The 24,036-nt window shown below is 39.1% G+C and overlaps 1 protein-coding gene across 4 annotated transcripts in view; it reads left to right on the top strand.

The window, feature by feature from the left end:
- EPHA4 (EPH receptor A4) overlaps window positions 1–24,036 on the top strand; it is a 166,044-nt gene that overhangs the window by 57,856 nt on the left and 84,152 nt on the right. For all 4 annotated transcript variants that reach the window (XM_072617933.1, XM_072617934.1, XM_072617932.1 and 1 more), the window contains exon 4: window positions 7,996–8,151. In XM_072617933.1, the coding sequence (XP_072474034.1) occupies window positions 7,996–8,151 (156 nt within the window). The remainder of the gene's footprint in view (window positions 1–7,995; window positions 8,152–24,036) is intronic.

Below are 24,036 nucleotides of genomic sequence, written 5' to 3'. Positions count from 1 at the left end.
ATCCTAACACTTTGAGTTCCAACTTCTTTAGCTCCCTCCCTCTCTACCCCTTCCCCTTGGAAGACAAGCAATTCAATATAGGCCAAATCTGTGTAGTTTTGCAAATGATTTCCATACTAGTTGTGTTGTATAGGACTAACTATATTTCCCTCCATCCTATCCTGTCCCCCATTACTTCTATTCTCTTATGATCCTTTCCCTCCCCATGAGTGTCGACCTCGGATTGCATTCTCCTCCCCATGCCCTCCCCTCTATCCTCCCCCCCACCCTGCTTGTGCCCCTGTCCCCCACTCTCCTGTATTATGAGATAGGTTTTCCTATCAAAATGAGTGTGCATTTTATTCTTTCCTTTCGTGGAATGTGATGAGAGTAGACCTCATGTTTTTCTCTTGTGTAGGCAGTTTTTTCTAAGAACACTGAGGATCTAGTTCAGGTCAAGAGGATTGTGTGAGTGGGGTGTGTGTGTGTGTGTGTGTGTGTGTGTGTGTGTGTGTGTGTGTGTGTGTGTGTGTGTGTGTGTGTGTGTATATGTGTGTGTGCGTTGGCATGTTTCAGGGATGAACACAGATAAGGAGTCACAGGGAGACAGGAAGAGAATGAGAGCAGAAGATGTCAGCCCTCCCCAGTGCCTCCAACCAAATTAAAATGTAATTGGGAAATATTTAACAAAACAAATAAAAATACAAACAGAAAATTTAAAAAACTTTAACATTCAGTTTTAAAATTTGGAGTTTTTAAATTCTACTCTTTCCTCTAGCTTGTTCACCACTCATCGAGAAGGCAAGCAGTAGATCAACTATACTTGTGAAGTCATGCAAAACATTTTCCTATTAGCCAGAACATAGATAATGTTAATCTGTGGCTTTCCAAATCAATATGCTAGATTATGTCTTCAGGGAGTGGCTCCATAGGTCCTTTCAATTTATGCATTGTGAAGGTATGACAATTTTAAGAAAAGTAGCAAATATGACAGCAATTAAACAACTGCTGTCCTTAGTTACAATATTACTATTCTGTTGAGCAGGAAAATACACTTATTTTTATCAGGAGGCGGTGTGGTATAATGGATAGAGTACCAGCTTTGAAGATACACAGCCTGCATTCAGATCTTGACTCAGCCACTTGCCACCTGTGTGGCAGTAGGCAAGTCACTCAGCCCCTTGGGAGTCCCATTTTCTTATCCATAATATACAGACATTGGACCAGAGGTACCCTAAGATCTGTCCAGTTCTTAATTTATGTTTTGGATTCTAATTTTGACCCTGCTCCTTCTTAGTTGCATCACCTTGCCTCATTTTTCTTATCCATGACATACAGGTATGTGTACTAGATGACTCCTAAGGATACATCCAGATCAAAATTTATATTTTAGATTCTATTGTTGGCCCTGCTACTTCTGGTTTATGACTGTGGCTGAGTTGTTTAGCCTTTCTTGGCTCAGGCTTTTGTCCTGTAAAATGAGGGAGTTGAAATTAAGCTGTTTCTAAAGTCTCTCTCCTACCACTACCAATATGTGATTCTGATGGATTTGGAAAATTTTCTGTCCCGTTAAGGGAGGGACACACATACACACATGCACCACACATACATATATATACACATAAACACACACGTTATCACGGATGTCCAGTATTTTCTAATTAGCCATAAGCAGTGCTCCAAAACTGGACAATCTTTATAACCTTCATTTGGACAAGAAGCCAAAGCTGAAATGATCATTATATTTCCTCAAAGAAATAATTAGCCTGTTGGCTCTGGATAAAACTTCTCATCAATTTAGCAAAAAATTGGCCATGGCAATGAAGTGGCATCAAATACTCAGCAAATACACGATAGGAATAGTGACTTCCTTTGAGAAATCAGGGTTTCTCTAGTTAACCCCAAGTGTAACTATCTTCAGAGTTATTTTAATTCAGTTTCATTTTTAAAACAAATGCATGCTTATCTAACAGGCTCTATAAAAAACTGACCAACTTTGGATCCCTATTCATGGTAGAGAGCAGCAGAGATGGATGGAACTCACAAGGTTAATCCTTGGGAAGAAACAAGACAAGGCCAATTTCACAGTGTTAATATCAAAAGACTTACTTGAGGCAGCATTACTAATACTGCTGTTGGATTCTACAACGTGACTTTTAGAAGAACAGATTTCTGTGTGGGGGTTTTTTCCTCTTTTTTTTCTGTTCATACAGAATTGTTTTCTTTAGAATCTTCTTCATCAGGGTTGGTTCCAAAATTGTCGTGGGCATTACCAGGATTAATTACATTGGGCCAGAAGAATGCCATAATTTCACAAAGGATGCTTAATTCGTTCCACTGATGCTGCTGCTGCTACATTTAATGTTGTGTGCTTGCCAGATTGTAACCTTTGGTCAGTTGTTAGTGCAGCTTTAACTTCATTTTCCTTCTTTTTTAAATTAACGAAATGATTTGGAACTCAAAAAAAATGTTAAACTTTTTTTACATGTAATTGAGAAAAAAATAAAATATTCAAAAAACTAAAATTAAGGAAATATTTTTGATTTATTAAATAATCCTCTTTGAGTTTGGAACTCAGAATATGAAATTCTTTTTAGCATAATTATTTTTCCCTTCACATCAGGTGTTCTCCATTGTTCATATAGGGGAAGTTGCATGCCAGTCATTTTGGAGAGAGAAATGATATTCTGGCTATTAAATGATTTTAGTATTTCTAAATCAGTTTCCTTGGTCTTCTAAACATGCTACATATATTGAACCCCACAGAATATGGGGTGTCCCTTGCCTTCACTGGAGGAGATTATTTTGATCTCCATGGTGGGACTGTAGGGACAGGGCTTTTTTTCCCAAGATATCTTGTCTCCAGTCTCTGACTACCTTAGTTGCATCTTTTTTTTTTTTTAAATTAAGGTATAATTGGTTTCTTCTGAACTTCTGTTAAAATATGGAATCCAGGAATGCTGCCATTAGCCCTTTCATCCCTACTGACACTTTAGCAACAAATAAATTGATCAGATTATTTAGAATGGATTGACTAGAGAAGGTTCTGAAGAACTGGGGTCCAAGACATAAGGAAGTGGAACCTGAAAGCTTTTGTACATAGGGCTCTGACTGGGCAGGCCAGCTTTATAGGTGATAGTACCACAATAGGGACCCCTTGGGAGCAGAGCCAGAAGGGGGCCTGCAGGAGGACAGTGTATGACGGGTGACAATGATCTAGCAACAATGGGGACAATTCAGAAGTCAAGGGGAAAAGGTGGTTTTGCATTCTCATGCTATGCAGGGTCAACCCTTTCTTCATTTAATTTGTGGGATGTACAAATAAGAAATCTGAATCGTTCCACTGGTGTTTTCATACAAAAAAAAAAAAAAGAGATGAAATGATCTTGAGTGTTTAAAATAAAGAGAAAATTTAAACAAAACTCATAAAATCAGCAGTCATGCTAGTCATTCCCCCCACCCCAAACAGCAAAGCCATTTGATGGGGTATGTGTGTGTGTGTGTGTGTGTGTGTGTGTGTGTGTGTGTGCTTTCCCTCATATATTAAGAGTAATTGAATGAAAGAATTTTCCTGAGGAGTTTTAAGGAAGATTTATCTTAAAATGTAAATTTCTTATGTTAGTGGATGATCTCAATGGAAGAGGAGAGGAACAGTGAGGGGAGGGGAGTTGTAAAGCAGCAGAAAACTAATTAAAGCAAAGCAAAAGAAATCAAATTCAAAGTTTGTATTTCACATGTGAACTAATCTTGGTACAATGGCATCTCTGGAAAACTGTGTAAGGTTACCATTCACACTCTGTCCTGTCAAGCAAATCCTCACTCTAATAAGGAGCAAAATGCAAAGACTCTTAAGCAATTCTTTCTAGGTTCTCCACACATTTCTTACCCATTAAGCCATTAGCATTTAAAAAATGCAGGATGATATTCTCAGCCATAAGCCTTGGATAGGTGGTCATGAAGTATCATTGCTATCTATGCCCCAAGAGCATCCTTTATCAGAGTTTTGTTTAGGGTAAAAGATACAGCAAATGATTTAAGATGTAACTAAGGCATCCATCTATTGTAGTGAGATTTGAAGTGCTATGAATCACAGAATATAAAAAAAAATGCCCCAACCATCCATTTCTAGGCCTTATTGAATGTAGAAACCAAAAAGGCTATTTGGTGTGTGTGCCACCCTCAGCATTTGAAGTAAGAGATGTGCTTTAAGGTCCTGAAACATCAACAACATATCTTGATGTAACAGAAGACAAAAGCATGGGGTGTTGAGCTCAAGGGTGGAATGGGATTGCCAAGAGAACCAGAATTGTACCTCCTTTCATTTAAAAACAAAAAAATCAAAGAGGGGAAAAGGGTAGTTCAGAACACTTAACCACAGCAGACAGATATTTTGCCTACAGTCCTGCACTTTTACAGATCAGTTATGATAAATTTTTATAGGAAAGAGACTATTTTTTCCTTTTGTGTTTGGGTAGCATCTAAATGCAGCTGAGAGCCCAGTGTCTAGATCACTGGGCTTGGACTCAGGAAAACCTGAATTCAAATCCATTCTTAGACCCTTTGATGTTTGACCTTGGGCAAGTCACTTAACCTCTGTTCTGTTTTTTCATCTGTAAAATGAGAATAGTAACAGCCCTGCCTCCTAGGATTGTAGAGAAGATAAAAGGTGAATATAGATTGTAATTATATATATATGTATGTATATATGTATACATACATATGCACATATACACATACATATAAACATATATATATGCACATACACATACATACAATGTTATAGTACTTATATATTGCAATATTTATATAATTATTCTATATATTGAGAGAGAGAGACAGGCAGACAGAAAGACACACACACCTACAGAGTCAGAGCCAGAGACAAAGACAGAGCGACACAGACCAAGAGACAAAGAGAGAACTTAGCATGGTAGCTGGCACGTAGTAGCTACTTAACAGTTATTTATCTTTCCCCTTCTTTCTTACTTTCTCATAGTATGATAAATTTAAAGCTGCAATGAATCTTAGAGATCATTTATTCCAATTCCCTTATTTCACAGTTGTGAAAAAAAGAGACCTGGACAATTAAAATGATTTGCCAAGGGTCATCACAGCTAGTAGACACTAGGATGATTCAAATCCAGGTCCTCTGACTCTTAATCTAGGACCTATTGAACTAAACCATAGAAAAAAGATAATTATTTATTGGATGAGATTGGTTTAATTTGTTCTTGGTATTAACAATGATGCAGTATTATTAACAATGAGGACTGGGAGGAGCCAAGGGAAAAACAAGGTGGAGGAATGGAAGAAAGATATCGAAGATTCCCTTTTCTCTTTTAGGTCTTTTATTTTCATTAATTATTATTAAAAACAACCACCAATGACCATCTTCTCTTAAACCTGGAAAAGGGTTGTAGTAAGAGTCAAATGAGATAATATTTATAAGGTGCTTAGCACAGTTCCTGACACATAGTAGGTGCTTCACATGTGCTGGTTTCCTTACACATAGTAGGGACTTTATATATGCTGGTTTCCTTACACATTGGAACTCTATCCATGCCTTCAAAATTTATGGAAATTTACATGTCTGCATCACATACTTTTATGCTTCATTCATCCGTCTATCTATCTTCATCTATTCATTCATTTATTCGTTCATTCATTTATTTATTCCTTTAGTCTTAAGGATCTGGATCAACTAGAAGTAGAAATCCAGTTGTCCTGGGTACGACTTCAAAGTTTTATGGTTTTGGCTACCCAATGTCAGATCAGAATAAAGCAATTATCTTGTCCTTCCATCTGTGGATTTTTAGATTTTAATTTTGATTGCTCTTTGTACACATGAAGACCAGTGAGGGGTAAACAGGGCTTTCCCCCCACACTTTTGTCCAGATGTAAAAGAAGGGCACAGAGATAAAATAAAAGTAATTTGGGCCCGTTTGCTTGAGCCTCTGCAACAGAAGCAGAGTAACCAGTCTTAGACAAGCTGCCTTTGTTTCCTGGGCCTGACTGAGTGACAGCCTGTGCCCGGTGGGTTTGCATTGGCGTTCAGGGACTTATTGTGTTTGATGTGGGAAGGCTAGGCTTGACCCCCTCTGCTTCTTCCTGCCAGAGCTGTGGTTTCTGATTTAAATCGAAACCCTCGGGCCAGTTTAAGCCCAGCCAAAAGGCACCTTGCAAGTTGAACCTTATCTAATTATGAGATGTGTATAAACTCTAGAAACATAAATCTTAGTCACTGGAGCAACCTGTTTTCTAAGATTCTCTGGTCCAGTGAAAGACAAAGCAAATGAGAAAGAGATTGATCTCTTAGCACTTTTATTGTCAGGGCTGCACACATCATAAAGTCCGAACTCCTTAGAGGAAATTCCATAAACAACTTCGGTTAATAAGAGTGAAGTTACGATGTCTTCCTTGCACTTTGGCTAAATTCTCTTTCCGCTCACCATGACCAGCACATGATTAACAAAATACCAACAGGATGTGCATGAGAGAGGAATGGGTTTTGAATAGAAACCCACACGGATGCCTGCCCTGTGCATGAGTAATGCTGGGATGACTGTGGCTAGGTCTATGTGGAACCACTGAATCAAATCGTTTTTGTTCAGGATTTCTTTATCAGGTGGCTTCAGTGCAATCTGGTGCATGGGCAGCAACAGCAGTGGCTGGGGCTGGTTTAGTTGTTGCCAAGATGATGAGAAGCAGCTGGTTGACACTTTTTTTCCAGTTGGTATTTTTGGTTATATGGATACAACCTAAGAGATAATCTTTAAAAGGGAAAGAAAAGAAATGAAAATGAATTATGCAGACAATTTTAAGGATGACTGCCATTCTTTTGGTTCTCTGATCTCATGGAATAACTAGGCTTTTCAAAATCCATTTATTTTTGCCTTTTCTTTGAATCTTTGTAAGCTAATGATGTTGGTAGGATTGTCAGGTCATCTTTAGTAGTTGACCATCTTGGCTTGTATTTTATCATAGAAATCAAGGATTCTCTGTTGTGTTATGACTGCTTATGTGTCTGCCTCCCCCTTTTCCTTCCTTCCTTCCTTTGTTCCTTCCTTCCTTCCTTCCTTCTTTCTTTCCTTCCTCCTTTCCTTTTGATTCCTTTCCCTTCCTCCCCCCTAGAAGTTTTCATTTCAGGCCAGGGAGATAATTCAAGTCTGACACAATTGAAAAGCGGAGAGAAAAGGTTCAGAGAACAAGAAAAGGGCAGGGCCTTGTATTAACCATATTAATTTTAAAAATTATTACTCCAGTATTAATAGTGATTCCCCCCCCCCCCCCCCACATACTATAAAAGCAACCACTGGCATCAGCATGGTGTTTATAAAGCTGATGTCATGGAAAGCTTGCCAATAGTATAAAGAGGTCTATGGTATATATATTTTTGGCTCCATTTCTGGTCAGGAAGGGCAGTGAACTGGGTGGGACAGGGAGGGGACAGAACAAACTCTTTTCTTTTCCTTCCTTCTTTCTTTTTCCTCTTTCTTTCCTTCATTCTATCCTTCCTTTCTTCCTCTCTTTCTTTAGAAGAGGTAGAATGTGGTATATCATGTTTCAGAAAGTGGGGAGGTAGATGGATGGTTCAAGTCCATTTTCTACTACTAAAACCACAACTTCAGTCTGAAATATTAACTTGGATCTTAGACATGGAGAGGGAAGAAGGAAAGAGGAGAGGAAGGATGGGAGCAGGGGAGGAATGAAGGCAGAGACAAGAGCCAGAGGCAGAGTGAATGGAAATGGCCTTGTGTAGAGGCAGGAGGTGTCCTGACTGAAAAATACACTTAAAGCTTCCACTGCTAGTTTTGAGGTGGCTGACTGATGAGTGGGAAGGTTGGTAGCCCTGAGATGGTGACAGTGATCAGCCTTTATAAGCCTGCTCATCTCAGAGTGGGGTCAAACTCTAGGGTCTCTTCCCAATCAGGAAGATGACCTGGGTATGTGTTACTACTGCCTGCTCTAATCATAATCTAAACACCTGGTGTTTTTCCTCCCTTTTTACCCCTACAGCCTGCAAGATTGGATACTACAAGGCCCTTTCCACCGATTCTGCCTGTGCCAAATGCCCGCCCCACAGCTACTCCGTCTGGGAGGGAGCCACCTCTTGCACCTGTGACCGAGGCTATTTTCGAGCAGAGGATGATGCAGCTTCCATGCCCTGCACTCGTAAGTTGAACGCTTCTCTCCCAGGCCCATTCCATCTCTCTCCTGCCTTTCTTCAATCGTGCCCAGAGGGGAAACAACTACTATCACAAAAACTCCCTTTGAGAAGCTAGACAAACAGAGCTCATAATTGGCATTAATCTTCTTGCCCTGGTGGGTTACTCTGAGGGGCAGCACTGGGTACTACCAGGTCTTCTCCCACCATGCCACCCTGCAGTGGGCAAATTAGGTCAGAGTGATTTCTCCCCCTTCTGTCCCCTCTCGCCACCCCCCACCCCCAATAAAGCAGGATAATGGCCGATGGAAATGAGAGGATCTGGTTCTCTGTTCTGGTTTCATTTCAAATGCATATCCTGCCAGCAGAACACTTTGTGCAGGGAGCTACAGTTGAGCTTTTTGTGGGCATCTGACAGTATAATTAGGGCTGAAGATTTGAATTTATAAACTGCTTTACCATTCCATCCAGGGTGCTCAATAATCTTGACATTTGAGGGAGAAACATGTATAGGCAAGGTTATACGAATGGGATTGTATATATAAAGGTCCTATCAGCCCTTTGGAGGAAAGGAAGAATGTAAATACAAGTATTATTAGAACCATCATCATTAAAGTATAGTCTATCTCTTTGTTTATACATTTATGCTGTGCCAGTTTCGATGGAGAAGTGAAGAAATCTCTACCATGAGTAGGGGCAAAGTTCCTCTATCTATGCATAGTGTGCTCTGCATAGACTCAGAGGAGAATATAGCCCAGGACTGGGCAGAGCACATTACAGAATATAGCTCCATAGTTCATTATAGCTGTATAGTTTCAAGTAGTTTATTACCACTATGATGTGGCAGTTCCGTTTCCCAACTATTGTACACTGTTGCCTTGCCCAACCCTGCCCTACCAGAGGAAACCACAACTATGCAGATGACAGTTTTGTAATTGCAAATCTTTTCCAGGTTCCCCCAGGTAGCTGAAATAATATTTAGGATATTCTCCAGGATAATCAGGTGCCTGCTCAGAGAATTGGGGAACAGCCTATAGGAACCCCAAAGACCAGCCATTCAGAATGCAAATGGGGTAGTTCTGAATGCTCAACTTGACTCTGAAATTTTCCTTACTTCATGAAGTTCTTCATGGCTAGAAATAAATTAGAGCCAACCTTGACTCCTTCTAATTTTAATGGACTAAGAATAATCCTAGGGGTCCTCCCTGGTCTAGAGCAACCTCAAGTGACAAATGATTAATCAGTACTGACCTTAGAATTGAAAAGTAGCTGATTTGCCTCCAGACATTCCCATCTCTCTCTCTCTCTCTCTCTCTCTCTCTCTCTCTCTCTCTCTCTCTCTCTCTCTCTCTCTCTCTCTCTCTCTCACTCTCTCTCTCTCCCTTTTTACTCCATTTCTGGGTGCCCCTTCCCCATTATCCTTTGCCCCAGATTCTCATACCATTCCCACTTAGTCATCCTACCTTAGCCTTACCTCATTGGTTAGAGCTCCTTATTCCAATCTGTCCTCTTTCATACTTACTTCCTATCACAATTTAACTTTTCAGTGTCTCCTTCCCCAGGCTCTTCTTAGTAACTGGTTTTGATGAACTAATTCTTCTGTTCTCCCTTCCATGTCACTCCCTTACCTTTGTGATACCTTTCTAGGAGATGTTTACAAATTCAAAATAACTTAGGACCATAAGACTCTCTTATCTAAATAATGGGAATTAAAAAAAAAAAACCAAAAAACTTAGGCCTTTCAAAGTTCTCATCATATAGAAAATTCTCCTTCCTCCAAATCCAGCATACATAATTCCAGTCTTGTCTTGAACTCCACTGCACCGTTAACCCCATAGAGTTTATTATTTGGTGAGAGAATGGGATTGTATTTCCCTTTTCCACAATTTCCTCCCTGTGATTCCAGGATCTGCTGACCAATGTAGAGAATGATCTTATACAAATCATTTAATCATGGCAACTTAGATTCATTGCCTGTGAAATGAAGAGTCTTTTCAGCAGTCAGGTGCTCATGTCCTAAGAACATTGAAAGCCATATTCATCTGACTTCTATATGTGATAGATGAGGCACTGACCATTCTCACTAAAGAGATGATAGCACAGCATGTCAACACTATTTTTGGAGAAATTGTCATCCAATTTGCTAAGTGAATGCAGGTAAGAAAAGAAGAATAATCATTGTTCTTGGGATTTCAAAGTTCATTCAGAGATTTGGCATATGGCTTGACCCTTCCCCCCAAAAAATCAGATTAGCACCTCGGGCCACTGACCAGAATAAAAGGTGGGTTTTACCATGCAGAGGACTGAATTTGCTTTTTTCCTTAATATTGCAAGATGCATGCTGATAAATGAGCTAGGTTTCATTCCTTTTTCTTGTGTGTCTGTCTTCATGGAAAAATCTCCCTGGCCTTGATGCTAAACAAAGTTGAGACTTTGTTCATGTATCTGTTCATTCCTCAGAATCTGCTGACTGTGAAGCATGTCCCTACTGCAGTTGTTAAGCTAAGGTCTTTGGTCACAGACTGGCACAGACACGAGAAATCTGTCCCATTCAATTCCCTGCAGCAATATCCATGTCCCTTACTTCTTTGGAATCACATTCACTTCCTCTTTATGGTTGATTTTATAGGTCTTTTCATCTAAGGGTATTTAAGCACTTGGCAAACATTAACTAATTAAGGATTTTAAAATCTCCTATGAGGGTAGAATGATCTGGGTTCATTTTACAAATGAGGAAACTCCTGTAATAGTGAAGGTGCTTGATTTCATCAGTAGTGAACTTCCTAGTTAGTAGCAGAGTCAGTAATAGAATATAGAGCCCCATTCTTTACCTTTAGGCTTTGGATTTTCCTTCTAAGGCACCATCTTTATTTTTACTCTACCTTATCTTACCCTTACTTCACTTCATTTCACTTTTTCTGTCTCTATACTTATCTATCTATCTATCTACCTACCTATCTATTTATCTATCTATGCATCTATCTATGTATCTACATCTATGCATCTATCTATCATCTTTGCATCTACCTGTGCATGTATCTATGTATTCATCTGTCCATCCATCCATCTATCTATCCATCCATCTATCTATCTATATGTCTATCTATCTACCTATCTTTCACTCTGTCATATATCTCCTTCTATCTCCCTCCATCATCCGTCTATTTCTATTGTAGTCTGTCATTGATTTCTACTTCAATTTCCAAATCTATCTCAATGTATCATCTATTTATCTAAGACTGGGTCTTCCCATCTCCCCCTTGGCAGGTAGTACAGTGCAGAGGCCACTCACTGAACTAATCTTAATACTGATTGGTAAAGGAACTTTGATTTGTTCTGTTTCTGACCTGGATCAGTTTATTCTTCCTTAGCCAGCTGGTTCCTTTCCTTGTCCCCATCTCCCTGGGGCTCACCGTACTGGCATCAGACTTACTGTGAACACCTATCTGCTTTAGTTCACTACAGTCAGAACTCCCAAGCACAAGTGATCCACCAGCCCCAGGGACTACAGGCAATTACTATGCCTCTGCCTTTATTTTAAACTTAAGTATCCCCTTTTCAATTTTTTTGTTCTTGTTGTCTAGACTTACAATTTAATAAATTCTGAGGAGCTGTCAGTGTGAAAACTCCTTTCATCTATGCAAACATGTCTGTAAGTTATAACCTTAGAGAGTTGCCTGGGACTCTAGTAGGTTAAGTGACTCACCCAGGGTCATACAGCTAGTATTTGTCAAAGGCAAGACTTTAAGCCAGGTCTTCCTGATTCTGAGACTGGTTCTCTATCCACTATTCACCCTACCTCCCTCCTATGCTAGTATTCTTTCTGAATGAAGTTTCCTATTCAGGATTGTTAAAATTATAGCATCAAACATTAATTAAGCATAATCATAAAGCATTAGTTAGAGAAGAGGCATTACATAATGAAATGAATGTTGGTCTTAGAGGAAGGTCAGGAAGACTTGGATTCAGTCTCTGTCACTGACATATAGTAACTGTGTATTCCTGAGCAAGTCTTTTAAACTCTTTGTTCTAGATATCTCTTTAAGTCTATAAGTTGCAAAACAGATGCTGAATGATCTGCTCTGGTAGGGGGAGTCCCCTCAATTAAGAGTTTCTGACGTCAATGAAGTCACACACATACATACACACTTGCAAGAACTTTGGAACTTTTTAGGTAAATTCCATTAATCTCCATCTTTTATAGATCAGGAAACTAAGGCCCAGAGGGATGACTTAATTTGCCCAACTAAGGTCATTCAGCTAGTTAGTGGCAGAAGCCAAGTCAGTTGTCACGTAGGCCAATGTCCTTTCCATTGCCCTATCCTGCCTCCTTTGTCAGTCTCTCTTGACAGGCTATGGAGATGAAGGGACACTTCAACATGTAGGGAGGGATCTTTTCAAACTGATTTCAGCCTCTAATCATTTCTTCCCAGTTGGTTAAGCCAGGTGACAAACCCAATTCCCTTGTGCTGACAGCCATGGTAATCAGGCCCCTTCTCTGTTCATTATGCTCTCTTTAACCCCGGCATTCTTATTCAGCCCTGCATTTAGTGAGCACTCATTGTGACGGCGCACTAATGAAGAAATAAAACACACTAGCAGAGGCCCATTCTTCTAGTGAAAGATAGACTCTGCTCCACTGGCTTGTAAAATCAGGTTTTTGTTCACTAGCAGAACTATTAGAACAGGTGAATAAAAGTAGCCTTGGCTAATTTAGAAAGAAATACCTGGGATGGGCTAAAGTTCACTTCTTCTACCCTTTTCCTCAGGGGATTATGAGAGGAATGTTATCTTCTTGGGACTTTGGGTGAAAAACTCCCTCTTTGGACTCTTGATTTGGTTAATGCTGTATTGACTTAATGACACTGATCCATGGCTGTTTTGGGGATACTTTCATGTGTTCTCATGGGAGGACCTTCTGGATATTCTAAAGAAAATGAAAGATTGTTATTTTTTTTCTGGAAGAGTTTAGCTGCTTTTCTGATTGGAGTCCAGTGGAAGAAATGAATTTCTAGTTTCTATAATGCAGTGATTGTATTTTCTTTTCCTGCCTCCTGGCCTGGAAGAAGTTAATGGATATAGCTTACATGGCCTTTCTTTGGTGATGTTAGAAAGACTTTTCAAATTTCCTTCCCACTCTTCCATACTGGAAAAAAATTTGTTTCCTTTCTGAGGAATTGAAGAATATTTACTATAGTCTGGGAAAATAACTATAACAACCACAACAAATTAGGCCCTTTCATCCAATGAATAATGAGTAAAATGCCCACATCTTATCAAAAGGATCAGTTGAGGCATATTAAAAGGACTTTTGGAAAATTTTCCTCATGAGCAGGGTAGCTATCACCACGCAGGTAGCAGCACACAATCTAAGGCTGTACAGGAATCTTGGTTTCATAAATCATTTAATAGAAATATTTGAGAATGTCAATGAAATAAATGCCCTTGCACCTCTTGGTCTCTTTCCTTTCCTTTTCTTTTCTCCTTATATTTACCTTGTTCGACTAAGTCAGGAAGGCAGACTAGAAATCTCCTCATGCAGTGAAAATGTCACCTGCATGCTTGTGCATGAAACCACAGGATTGACTCATCACACATCTACCTGAACATGGACTATAAGAGAATAATCTCTCCCTCCCATCCTCTGTCCAACTCTGGAAGCAGAGACAATGTCATATTAATGTAATGTTCAACCTCTCGTTACATTTCAATCTTTGCTCTAGAGATGGCTTGTCAAGAGGTGAGTCCTTAAAGAGAATTCTTTATGTGACTGGGAAATAGGTACTTTTTTTTTTTATCATTTTGATAACCTCACTTCTGAGCTTGTTACTCTTACTCTGATGGATCAGTGACCCCATCTCTGTGGGGGCTCTCTCCACCAGTACAGTTGGAACCCACCCACACTTTCTCGTGCTGTGTAAATCCTGTCACTATCTTTCCATAAATCTTACACTGAGGACCAATGCAATGTATTGGAAACATTTAAGTTTTCATTTTTGTTTTTTGTTTTACGATTTTATATAGTAGTGAAATAATTGGACTACCCACCTCTTATCCTTCTCTTGTGTTGCATGACCTGCCTGAGGATTATTTCTGTTTGAGTTCAGTTATAAAAAAATATTTAAAAACCTTTTTTCATTTGAAATTTCCTCTCCAACTCTTTGGTGTTCTTTATCTAACTTGCGCTAGAACTTATTAGTGCATTGTGCTTGGGGATACTTTATAAATGAGAGATCATTATTTTAGATCGCCAAGTTGAAGGGCCTTCATGAAGCTGTCTCCAAGTCAGTGGCTTTGAACTATCAAGTCAGCTGTGCCAAACAAACAAAGAGTGATTGAATGATATCCCTAAAATCACAGTTTTTGAGACAGTTTATCCTGGAAGAGCTTGGGGCTAATGAAAGCAAATTTCCCACAGTGTATGACGGAAGGGCCCAATTTGGAAAAGATCTCTGCAGTTTTAGGTTAGCAAGAAATTGAAATGGCCCTACTTCAGACAACAGACGTCGCTTAGTTTGTCTTTACATTCGCCTTTTCTAATTGAATTTAGTGCACTGCTATATTTCCTCCAGAAAGTATATTGTTTTTAAATTACCATTTCAGTCCTATTACTCAAAGCCCTTGCTTCTAATGCTTTCTGACAGTTATCAACATAATGAACCATAATGAAATGATGAGCAATCCTCAGTGGAAACCCAATGTGGATTCCACTGGTGCTGTGTGACTGTGTTGTTAAAATTTGAATGCAAATTAAAATAACATCGTCTTTACTTGTTTCCAAGGTCAGAGTGAGGTTTTTTTTTAAATGGAATTTTTATAATGCTTTAATCTTAGTTGACGTGCATCTGCTTTTTAAACCAGTCCTTAAATGTGTGTCTGATATAATAATTCAAATATCTCCCCTTCCCATCCCGGAGTGTTATGCTTATAATAGTCTGGGTTTTGGAAAGGCATGTGTAAATAGAGTTTTGTATTCAAGTTATCAAATAAAAGATGGCACTTAGCTTCAATAAACCAGGAGCATGAATATAGGATTGGAGGGGACCTTAGCAATCATCTAGTCTAACCTCCTCGTTTTTACAACTGAAAAAACTAAAGCTCAGAGAGGTCAAATGAGACAAGATTTGAAGCTAGAGCAGCTAAGCCACTAAGTCTAGGCCTGTAATTCCAAACCCAAGTGTCTGTCCATGTGCTGTTGTGCCAAATCAATGCATAGATTTAGAGGGGGATGGGACACTGAAGGGTCATTTAGTCCAGAGATGTCAAATACGTGGCCCAGACCACATGTATTCAGCAACACTCCTGAGTGTGGCCTGAATCAAATTAAAATGTAATTGAGAAATATCTAATAACATTTGTAAAAATACAATGTAGCATTGCATTTTAAAACTGTCAATGTATAGCCTGGAGGACTCTCATGCACAGATTAGTGCTCTTTCCCATTTCTATTTGAGTTTGATACCACTGTTCTCTTCAACCCCATAGCTCTGCAGATAAGGAAACTGAGGCATGCAGAGTTTGCTCAAAATCCTGCCAATAATAAATGGCAGAGCCAAGAATCAGATGCAGATCCTTTGACTCCACATGTAGTAATACTCTTTCCATTTCACCATACTGCCTATTTTTCTTTTCAAAAAAAATAGCACACAGACATATGAACTAAGAGTCACAGCTTATAAAAACACTTTTCTTACAATGATTCCATGAGCTAGGTGGTATGAGTATTATTAATCCATGTTATAGATGAGAAATCTGAGACTTAAGAGAGGCTCAGTGATTTGTTCATGGTCACAGAGCTCAAACATGGTGGAACCTAGAGTTCAACTCATAGCTTTATGAATGAAGTTCAAGTCTCTTTCTAATATGCTACAGCATGTACTTCTTCCATGTTTTTTATTCTAATTACCTTAATTATGAGTGGAATGATTCTTTGTGAGATGTCCTCTGAAATAAAAGGTCTAACTAAGGATAAGTCAACTAAGAACTATGCCATTGCAAGAGATTTTCTTTCGTATTCAGAAGTGACCACTGATAGTAACTCATAGTTTCTGTTTAAATGGACATCCGAACAGATTCCATAGTTAGTTCATTTTGGGCAAATGACCTATTTGGACTAATCATGTTCCAAATCCCATCAAATACTAAAATAATAAAAATGACCCCCAATAATACTGATGGAAGCTTAAATGTGATTGCATTTTTATGGAGTTTCAATAGATTTTAATCAAGAATGGATTGATTGTTCAGTTATCAGATTAATCCTATCCATTTCCACTCCCTTTCTCACCAGTGCCTTCCTTCCAATTGGCCATTTGCCAGCAGAAAGTGACCATGGCACAAGTGAAACTTACTCTCCACTTGTTAACAACCCTGGACAACAGGAGTCCTGTTCTTCCCGTAGTGTGACCAACCAGCCTGATTCCTTGTAATTTTTAGCGATTATGAGATGCTAAATTGTTTCCACCACAATTTGCTGTTTAATTTTTAAAAAAATCATTGATGTCTCATCAAAAGCTAATACCAATCTCAGTTCCAAAGGGGCTTATCTAAGGAAGTACCCTGGAATAAGGAGTGAATAACATGTTGGATTTGGAGTCAAGAAGACCCCCTTTCAAATATTCCCTGTATGACCTTTGGCAAATCAAACAACTTCTCTAAGCTTTGATTTTTCTCCTTTGTAAAATGGGTATAATGATGCCTAAAGTTCCTTCTTTCCTCACAGAATTGCCGTGAGGCTCAAAAGACATGATGTTTGTGAAATTTGCTGAAAACTTTAAGAGCTCTGTGCGTCAGGAAGTATTGTTTTCTTTTGCACTGGGTGCATATGGGAGCCTTTGTCCTCACAGAAGTGGTTCACAGGAAAGTGTGAAAAGTACTGCCATGATTTGGGGCTAACATGAAATGATAAATGTCAGTTTTGTTCTGTGACTCCGAAGAATTAAATTCCAATTGAAATGAAATTACCACACTTTCCTACCTTAATGATATTTTGGATACCATGTCACTGTTCCTGAGAGGTTCATAGTCACCTGCCTGTTAATCATCCTCAGGGGAAAAGCTGGTCAACAACTTCGCTTTCAGCTCCTCTTGATTTTTCTCTGTTGCTTCACTTGGGACCTAGCAGCAGTGGTAAAGGATGGAAACTGGAGATGGAAACTGAAGGGGAAAACAACATTGTCTTCTCCCTTCTCATACAGGGTACAGGAGGGAACACAGAAAGCATTTATGTAGTGCTTATGAGGTGCCAGGCACTGTGCTAAGATCTTCTAAAAATACTATCTCATTTGACCATGACTTCCAAGATTAGAAAACACCTTTGGAAGAAAAACAATTGCTATATTTCCTTCCAAGAAGTCATGAGTCACATACAGAGGCTGAAGTCTGGCTCTGATCTGAGGAATAATGTCACATATATTCAGCGTGGAGTAAACAATAGAAAGCTTGGAGCAGTTGAATAAAGGGATGGGGTGAGGAACAGCAGTATCCAGTTGGGGTTCAGTGCTGTGATTTCATTCTTTTTGCATGGCTTAATCTGAATTATGGTGTTGGCTTGTTCAACCACTAACAAATGCTCATGTCGTCCTGACCTGAAAAACAAACAAAAGAAACGATGGAAAAAAAACTAGAACAAAACAAAAACCATCGATCTTTCTTGGGTCTTACTATTTCCTTCACTCTCTTTTCCCCTTTTCACTTAATTATTCTTGAAAGAGTACTCTAGACCCACTGCCTCCTCTATATTTTCATCTGCTTCCTCTTCAATATCCCTTGCAATCTGAGTTCCATTCTCACTCTGCTGAAGTTGACCTCTTCAGACTCCCCAAATGACAAGGAAATGACCATATCCAGTGTGCTTTTCTCAATCATCATTCTCAACATCTCTCTTCCCAAGAGAGAGACAGTCCACTGATCTTAAACCTGTCCATTCTCCTCCCTCAGCTCTCATATCAGATTCTGCTGGCTCCCATTTTTATCTGACAACCTTTTAACTGGCTATTCTGCTTCCTCCGCCATGGGATTGTCCTCTAGGGCTTTACCTTGTACTCTCTATTTTGTCTATATCTTGTGCCTTGATGATCTCATCTACTCTCACTGTCTAAACTATCACTCCCAGTCTCATGACTCACAAATCAGTATTTTTAGCCCTTATCTCTCTCAGTCTCCAAATTGACATTTCTAGCTGCCTACTGGATATTTCCATCTAGATACTCCATTGGCATCTCTAGCTCTACACATCCCCCAAAGAATTCGCCATCTTTCCCTTGAAATCTGATTTTCTTTCTGACTTCACAAAGCGGTAGTATCACAGTTTCCTCAATCATCTACATGCATAAACTTGGAATCTTTTGACATTTCTCATATCTGCTCAGTTATCAAATTTTATTGCTTCAAGTATCTATATTCTCTTTTGTTCTCCTTATGATGCTCTCTGCCAACTCCTGTCCTCTCCTTCCTTTGTGCAGAAATCTCTTCATTCATACCAGTCCCCTGTAATATTTAATTTATTCCCATCTATGAGGTCCTTTTATGATTTTCTCCAACATGCCAATATCCCCTCATCCTTATAGGGAAAAAGAAAACAGAATCTTCCATCCTACTTCCATGACACTACCATCCTTTCAGATCATCATCCTATACTTCTCTTCCTTTTCATAGTCAAAGTCTTAGGAAAAATCATATCGCTACACACATTGCTTCCATTTTCTTTCTTTCTACTCACATACAAATCCCTTGTGATCTGACTTTTGGGTCACCCTACGTCTTTTGAAATCTTCTAGTATTGTAGAAGGATTCCTGAATTTGTCATCAGAAGACCTGGGTTCAGATCCCAGATTTGCCACTTAATAGCTGTGTGACCTTGGACTATGGGCCTCATTTCCCTTCTTTGTAAAATGAGGGAATTAGACTAGCTAATTCCTATGGTCCCTTCCAGCTTCAAAGTTGGAATATCCTACCTTTCCTTCAAGTTGCTTTCATCACTATGAAGTTTTCTCTGATTTTTCTATCCAGTAATGATTTCTCCTTCCTTCAGACTCATAGAAAAGGCTTTGGCTTGCTATAAGGGCAGGCCTCGGTTCAACTCTTTCCTCTGACATTTGCTGTAGCTGTGGACAAGTTATTTTACTTCTTTGAAACTCAGTTTTCCTATATAAGAAATGAGAATATTGATAACTGTAGGACCTATTTCTTAGTGTAGTTGTAAGGCTCAAGTGAGCTGAGCAACTTTCTGAAAATGTTAAATAGATGCTGATTGTTATAATAAACCAGATTCAAGTGCATTAAAAACCTCAAGGGTAAACAACTGTTATAAATATCTGCTTTAATACACACACACACACACATACACATACACATATATACTCAAGATTCCCTGTAATGACTTGGATAATTAAAACTTGATTGTATAATAGATTCCTACTATACATGAATAAGCTAGTTTTCTCAATATAGCACAATTAAGCTTTCTAGAAAAGACAAAATAATCTTTGAAAGGTCTTTGGGATAGAAAAATTACAAGACTAAGAAGGAAATAGTGAAATTTCTGTGGCAAACTGGATCTTCAAAAGAGGCTAACAAATGAACGATGCCCTGATTTTTCATAATGGGCTGCTGAGTTTTGATCAGAACCATTGAGAGACCACAGAAACTTTCGTGATAAAAGGTTGAGGAATGGCCATGCTTTTCCAGAAAGGGGGGCTGCAAGAAACACAATCCTTATGTAAACTCATCCCCAGCAACAGGGGCTGGAAGAAAGCAGTTAGTAGCAGCAACATATACAACTGTCAGTGGGGAAAGTATGGGCTTTATTTCATAGTCAAAACTTACACATCCCAAGTGTTTACTCTGCGTTATAACCTGTCTTTCTTCAGCTGGAGAGAGATTAACAACAAAGGCTTATCTGAAGGGTTTTACAGCTAAGACTCTGAAGTATTATTGACAATCCTGAAGTTGTACATGATTAATGAAGCCCTATGGAATGGGAGAAGCAGCCTAAGATGCTTCTTTAGAAGATATGTACCTTGTACCAATTGACTTGGCATTGGGGCAGGGTGACTGAGGGGCCTAAGCATGCTTCTCTCTTTACGAGTCACATATCTATGCAGGAGGGCTATTTCTGTCGACAACCAGCTTTGGTATTATGGCTTGGGCATTGAATTTTAGCACGATGATTAAAAATCCATTCAGCATTAAAAATGTCTACTAGCCCTGGAAGCCACTCATCGCATGGATCCTATCTTGGATGTTCTGCTACTTGTCACATTCCTTTTCTTACAGCCTGAAATAGATTTAATTTTATCTCATCAGTTTACAAACTTTTTTTTTAATCCATTCTATAAAAATGTTTTTACCAGACCTTCTCACACATACTAGTGAAATGGTGGTGATACATCTGGTGGCAATAATAAAAATCAGTTGTTTGTTGAAGTACTTGGATTTTATTTATACATTCCTACTCACCAACAATATGAGTTCTAAGTTATCACTTTGTCTCTGTCTCTCAGTCTCTCTCTGTCTCTGTCTCTCTCTCAGGGTCTCCCTGTTTCTCTGTCTCTGTCTGTCTGTCTCTCTGTCTCTTTCTCTCTTTGTCTCTCTCTGTTTCTCTGTCTCTCTGTCTCTCTGTCTCTGTCTCTGTCTCTCTCTCTCTCTCTCTCTCTCTCTCTCTCTCTCTCTCTCATTACTGTACTTGGGCCTCTGCTGATTGACAGAGTTGTACTTGAATCTTGATTCCAGAGCTCAGAAGAGGAGAATATTTGGTATTGAATGATATACTGAACTCTATGCCTACACCTATGCTTGACCTTTTAGAGAACCCATCTCTGGTTGCCCTTACTGTGGCTGTTTTATTAAAGATGTTCCTATTTTGTGCCACATGTAGAATTTCAAGTTTGCTCCCAGGAAGACCTAGTTGTATCCCACCTGGTTAGGGGACAAGGGGAGTTATTTTTAGCAAGGGATTCTGTTCTATTTATCATACATTCCAGATCTGGTTCACAGATGGGTCAGTGTCAAAGAATCACTTTTATATGTTTGTTTATAACAAAATCTACTTAAATTTCCTGATGGTAAAGCATCTTTGTTCAGTGGCCATATTACCATTCATGTAGGACTTATGTGGTTATGACATTTACTTATCCCATAGAGAGGAAGCCAAAAATGAGAAGTGTTCTGTTTGGTCATTTCAATCATCTCTGACTCTTCATGACCCTTTTTGGGGTTTTCTTCACAAAGATAGCAGAGTACTTTGCCATTTCCTTCTCCAGATCATTTTACAGATGAGGAAACTGAAGCAAACAGGGTTAAGTAGCTTGCCGAGGGTCACACAGCTAATAAGTGTCTGAAACCAGATTTGAACTCAATTCTGCCTCTCTCCTGGCCCTGAGCTCTAGCCACTGGACCACCTGGCTACCTTGATAACAGAAGTGAACAAGTAATGGTATTAATAATATCTTACAATTCTTTAAAATCCCATGTGTAGCATAAAGACTGTCTCATTTGCTCTGCTTAATACCCAATGCCCTTCTGAGGGAGACACTATTATCCCTATTTCATAGGAAATGAGAAATTGGAAGCTTTGAAATGTGAAGACACTTGCCCTGGGTCACCCGCCTATCAGATGTTAGAAATGCTTAAGCACATGTGCTTCCTAACTTCTGGGATCTGGGAGAGCTATGGAATTAGGAGCATTCTCTTTATTGCCTGGTATAGTTTGCTTTGTATTTTACAATTGTTCATTCTCATTGCTTAAGTCAGGAAACTTGTTCTCATTCCCTCACTTCCTCCCCTTCCCCTCCCCCCCAGCAAAGATAACCCATGATTGGTTAAAGATGACAAAAACTCCTTTTCCTCATATGGGAATCCTACATCTGCATTAGAAATTGGCTACAGCTTACCTTGAATTTAACACTGTCAAGTTAACGTCAAATGAATGCGAGGTGACATCCCACCAGAAAATAATAATTACCCATTGTCGCACCTTTCACCAGGATCCTGCTGGGTGATGCAGAAAGAGTATTTTACACCACTGAAATGAATGGATGCTCATTAAATTTATTCATATTGGGAAAAAAAGGTAGTGCCCCTTTTTTATGGAAAAATGTACAAAATATGAATCAGGCCCCTCTTGTCTTAGGCATCTGTAATTTTCTTCTATTTTTTAGTGGTAATTAGCACATAGATGTTTTTTGTCACTGGTGTCACTAGAGAAGAACCTGGTTCTAGGCTGAGGGGATCATTGTTAGAGATAACAAGAAAAAGAGGATGGCAATAAGGTGTATATAGGGGTTTTGCCTAGAGGGGTTTTAGCCATTTTTCCATCAGTAGTTGTGAAGAAATGGAATACCTTGAGTCCTATATCCAAAACTCACTTTACAGATCACCTACTCCGTCTCAGTCATTTTACAACTCCAGTGGCTCCATATTGCCTCCAGGATCAAATACAGGCTTCATTATTTGTCATTTAAAGGTCTTCAGAGCCTGGCGGCAGTCTACTTTGACAGGCTCGAGACCCCTCTTAGTCCCCTTCCAACCCTCTATGGTAGAACCAGATTGGTCTATCTGTTTTTCACACATGACACACTATCTTCTTTCTTTGTGGTGCTTTGTCTATGTTATCTCCTGTACCTGAAATGAATACCTTCTTCATCTCTGCCTCTGAAATTGTAGCTTCTTTTACTATTCAGCTCAAGAGGCCTCTTACACCAGGCCTATCCTGATCACCCTAGCTTCCAATTCTTTCTCCTCCCTCCCCTCTGCCCCGCATTTTACTGGATGTATTTTTCATCTACTTAAGTGTGTGTATGTTGTTTCTCCTAATGGAATGTTAACCCCCTCTAATTCAACATAGAAGTTCTATGAGAATGATCAGACTATAAATTCCTTGAGGCAAGGACTGTCTTTTGCCTCTTTTTGTATCCCTAGCATTTACCACAGTGCTTGGCACATCGTAGGCACTTATGAAATGTTGATTGATTGATCATGGTTTATTGAAAAAGCTGAGTGGGGTAGCTAGCATATTCCATATCTGTAATACAAAAATTTAAACAGTTTTTGGCTTATAGTGCTAGTAACATAACTAATATCATGGTAATTCCATTAGATTAAGATGCTTAAAGGATATTAACAAAACAAAATTGGTGGTGCTTTTCCTTAAGCCTTTTTTACTGTATAGAGAGTATGTTTGGTACCCTGGATTTCCTATCCTTCAGTGGCCATGGACCAGAAGGAACTTGTCCTGTGGTTGTGACATTTGCTCCTCCTTTCTAGTGTCCATAGCTCAGTCAAAAGAAACTTTAATTTAATATTCAGCCAACACACCCCCACAGGCTTCCAGGGAGCATCCTTACAAGGCAGACTTTCTTCATTCTGAGAGTCATGATTTCATCCCTGTGGATACCTTTCCTCCATGCTGATCACAACTCCTCCCACGCCTTCATAGACTATTTATTTCATGAGCTGCCATGAATGGAAAAAAAAAATTACTTCTTGATGCCAACCCCTTTTTGAAGACCTTCTTAAAATGTAGTTGGACAGGTCCTTTGACTGACTAGCACATGGTTCACTACAGGGCTTTTTCTTTCTTTCTCCCTCCCTCTCTCCCCTTCTCCTTTCTTTCTTTCTTTCTTTCTTTCTTTCTTTCTTTCTTTCTTTCTTTCTTTCTTTCATTCATTCTTTCTTTTTTCTTTCTTTCTTTCTCTTTCTTTTTCTTTTTCTTTTTCTTTCTTTCTTTCTTTCTCTTTCTTTCTTTCTCTCTCTCTTCCTTTCTTTCTTTCTTTCTTCCTTTCTTCCTTTCTTTCTCTTTCTTTCTTTCTTTCTTTCTTTCTTTCTTTCTTTCTTTCTCTCTCTCTTTCTTCCTTCCTTCCTTCCTTCCTTCCTTCCTTCCTTCCTTCCTTCCT

Source organism: Notamacropus eugenii, chromosome 6 (assembly GCF_028372415.1).
Source record: "Notamacropus eugenii isolate mMacEug1 chromosome 6, mMacEug1.pri_v2, whole genome shotgun sequence".
In the NCBI taxonomy this organism is placed as follows: domain Eukaryota; kingdom Metazoa; phylum Chordata; class Mammalia; order Diprotodontia; family Macropodidae; genus Notamacropus; species Notamacropus eugenii.
The sequence above is the reverse complement of the archived record's forward strand: the minus strand, read 5'-3'. Positions and strand labels throughout refer to the sequence as shown.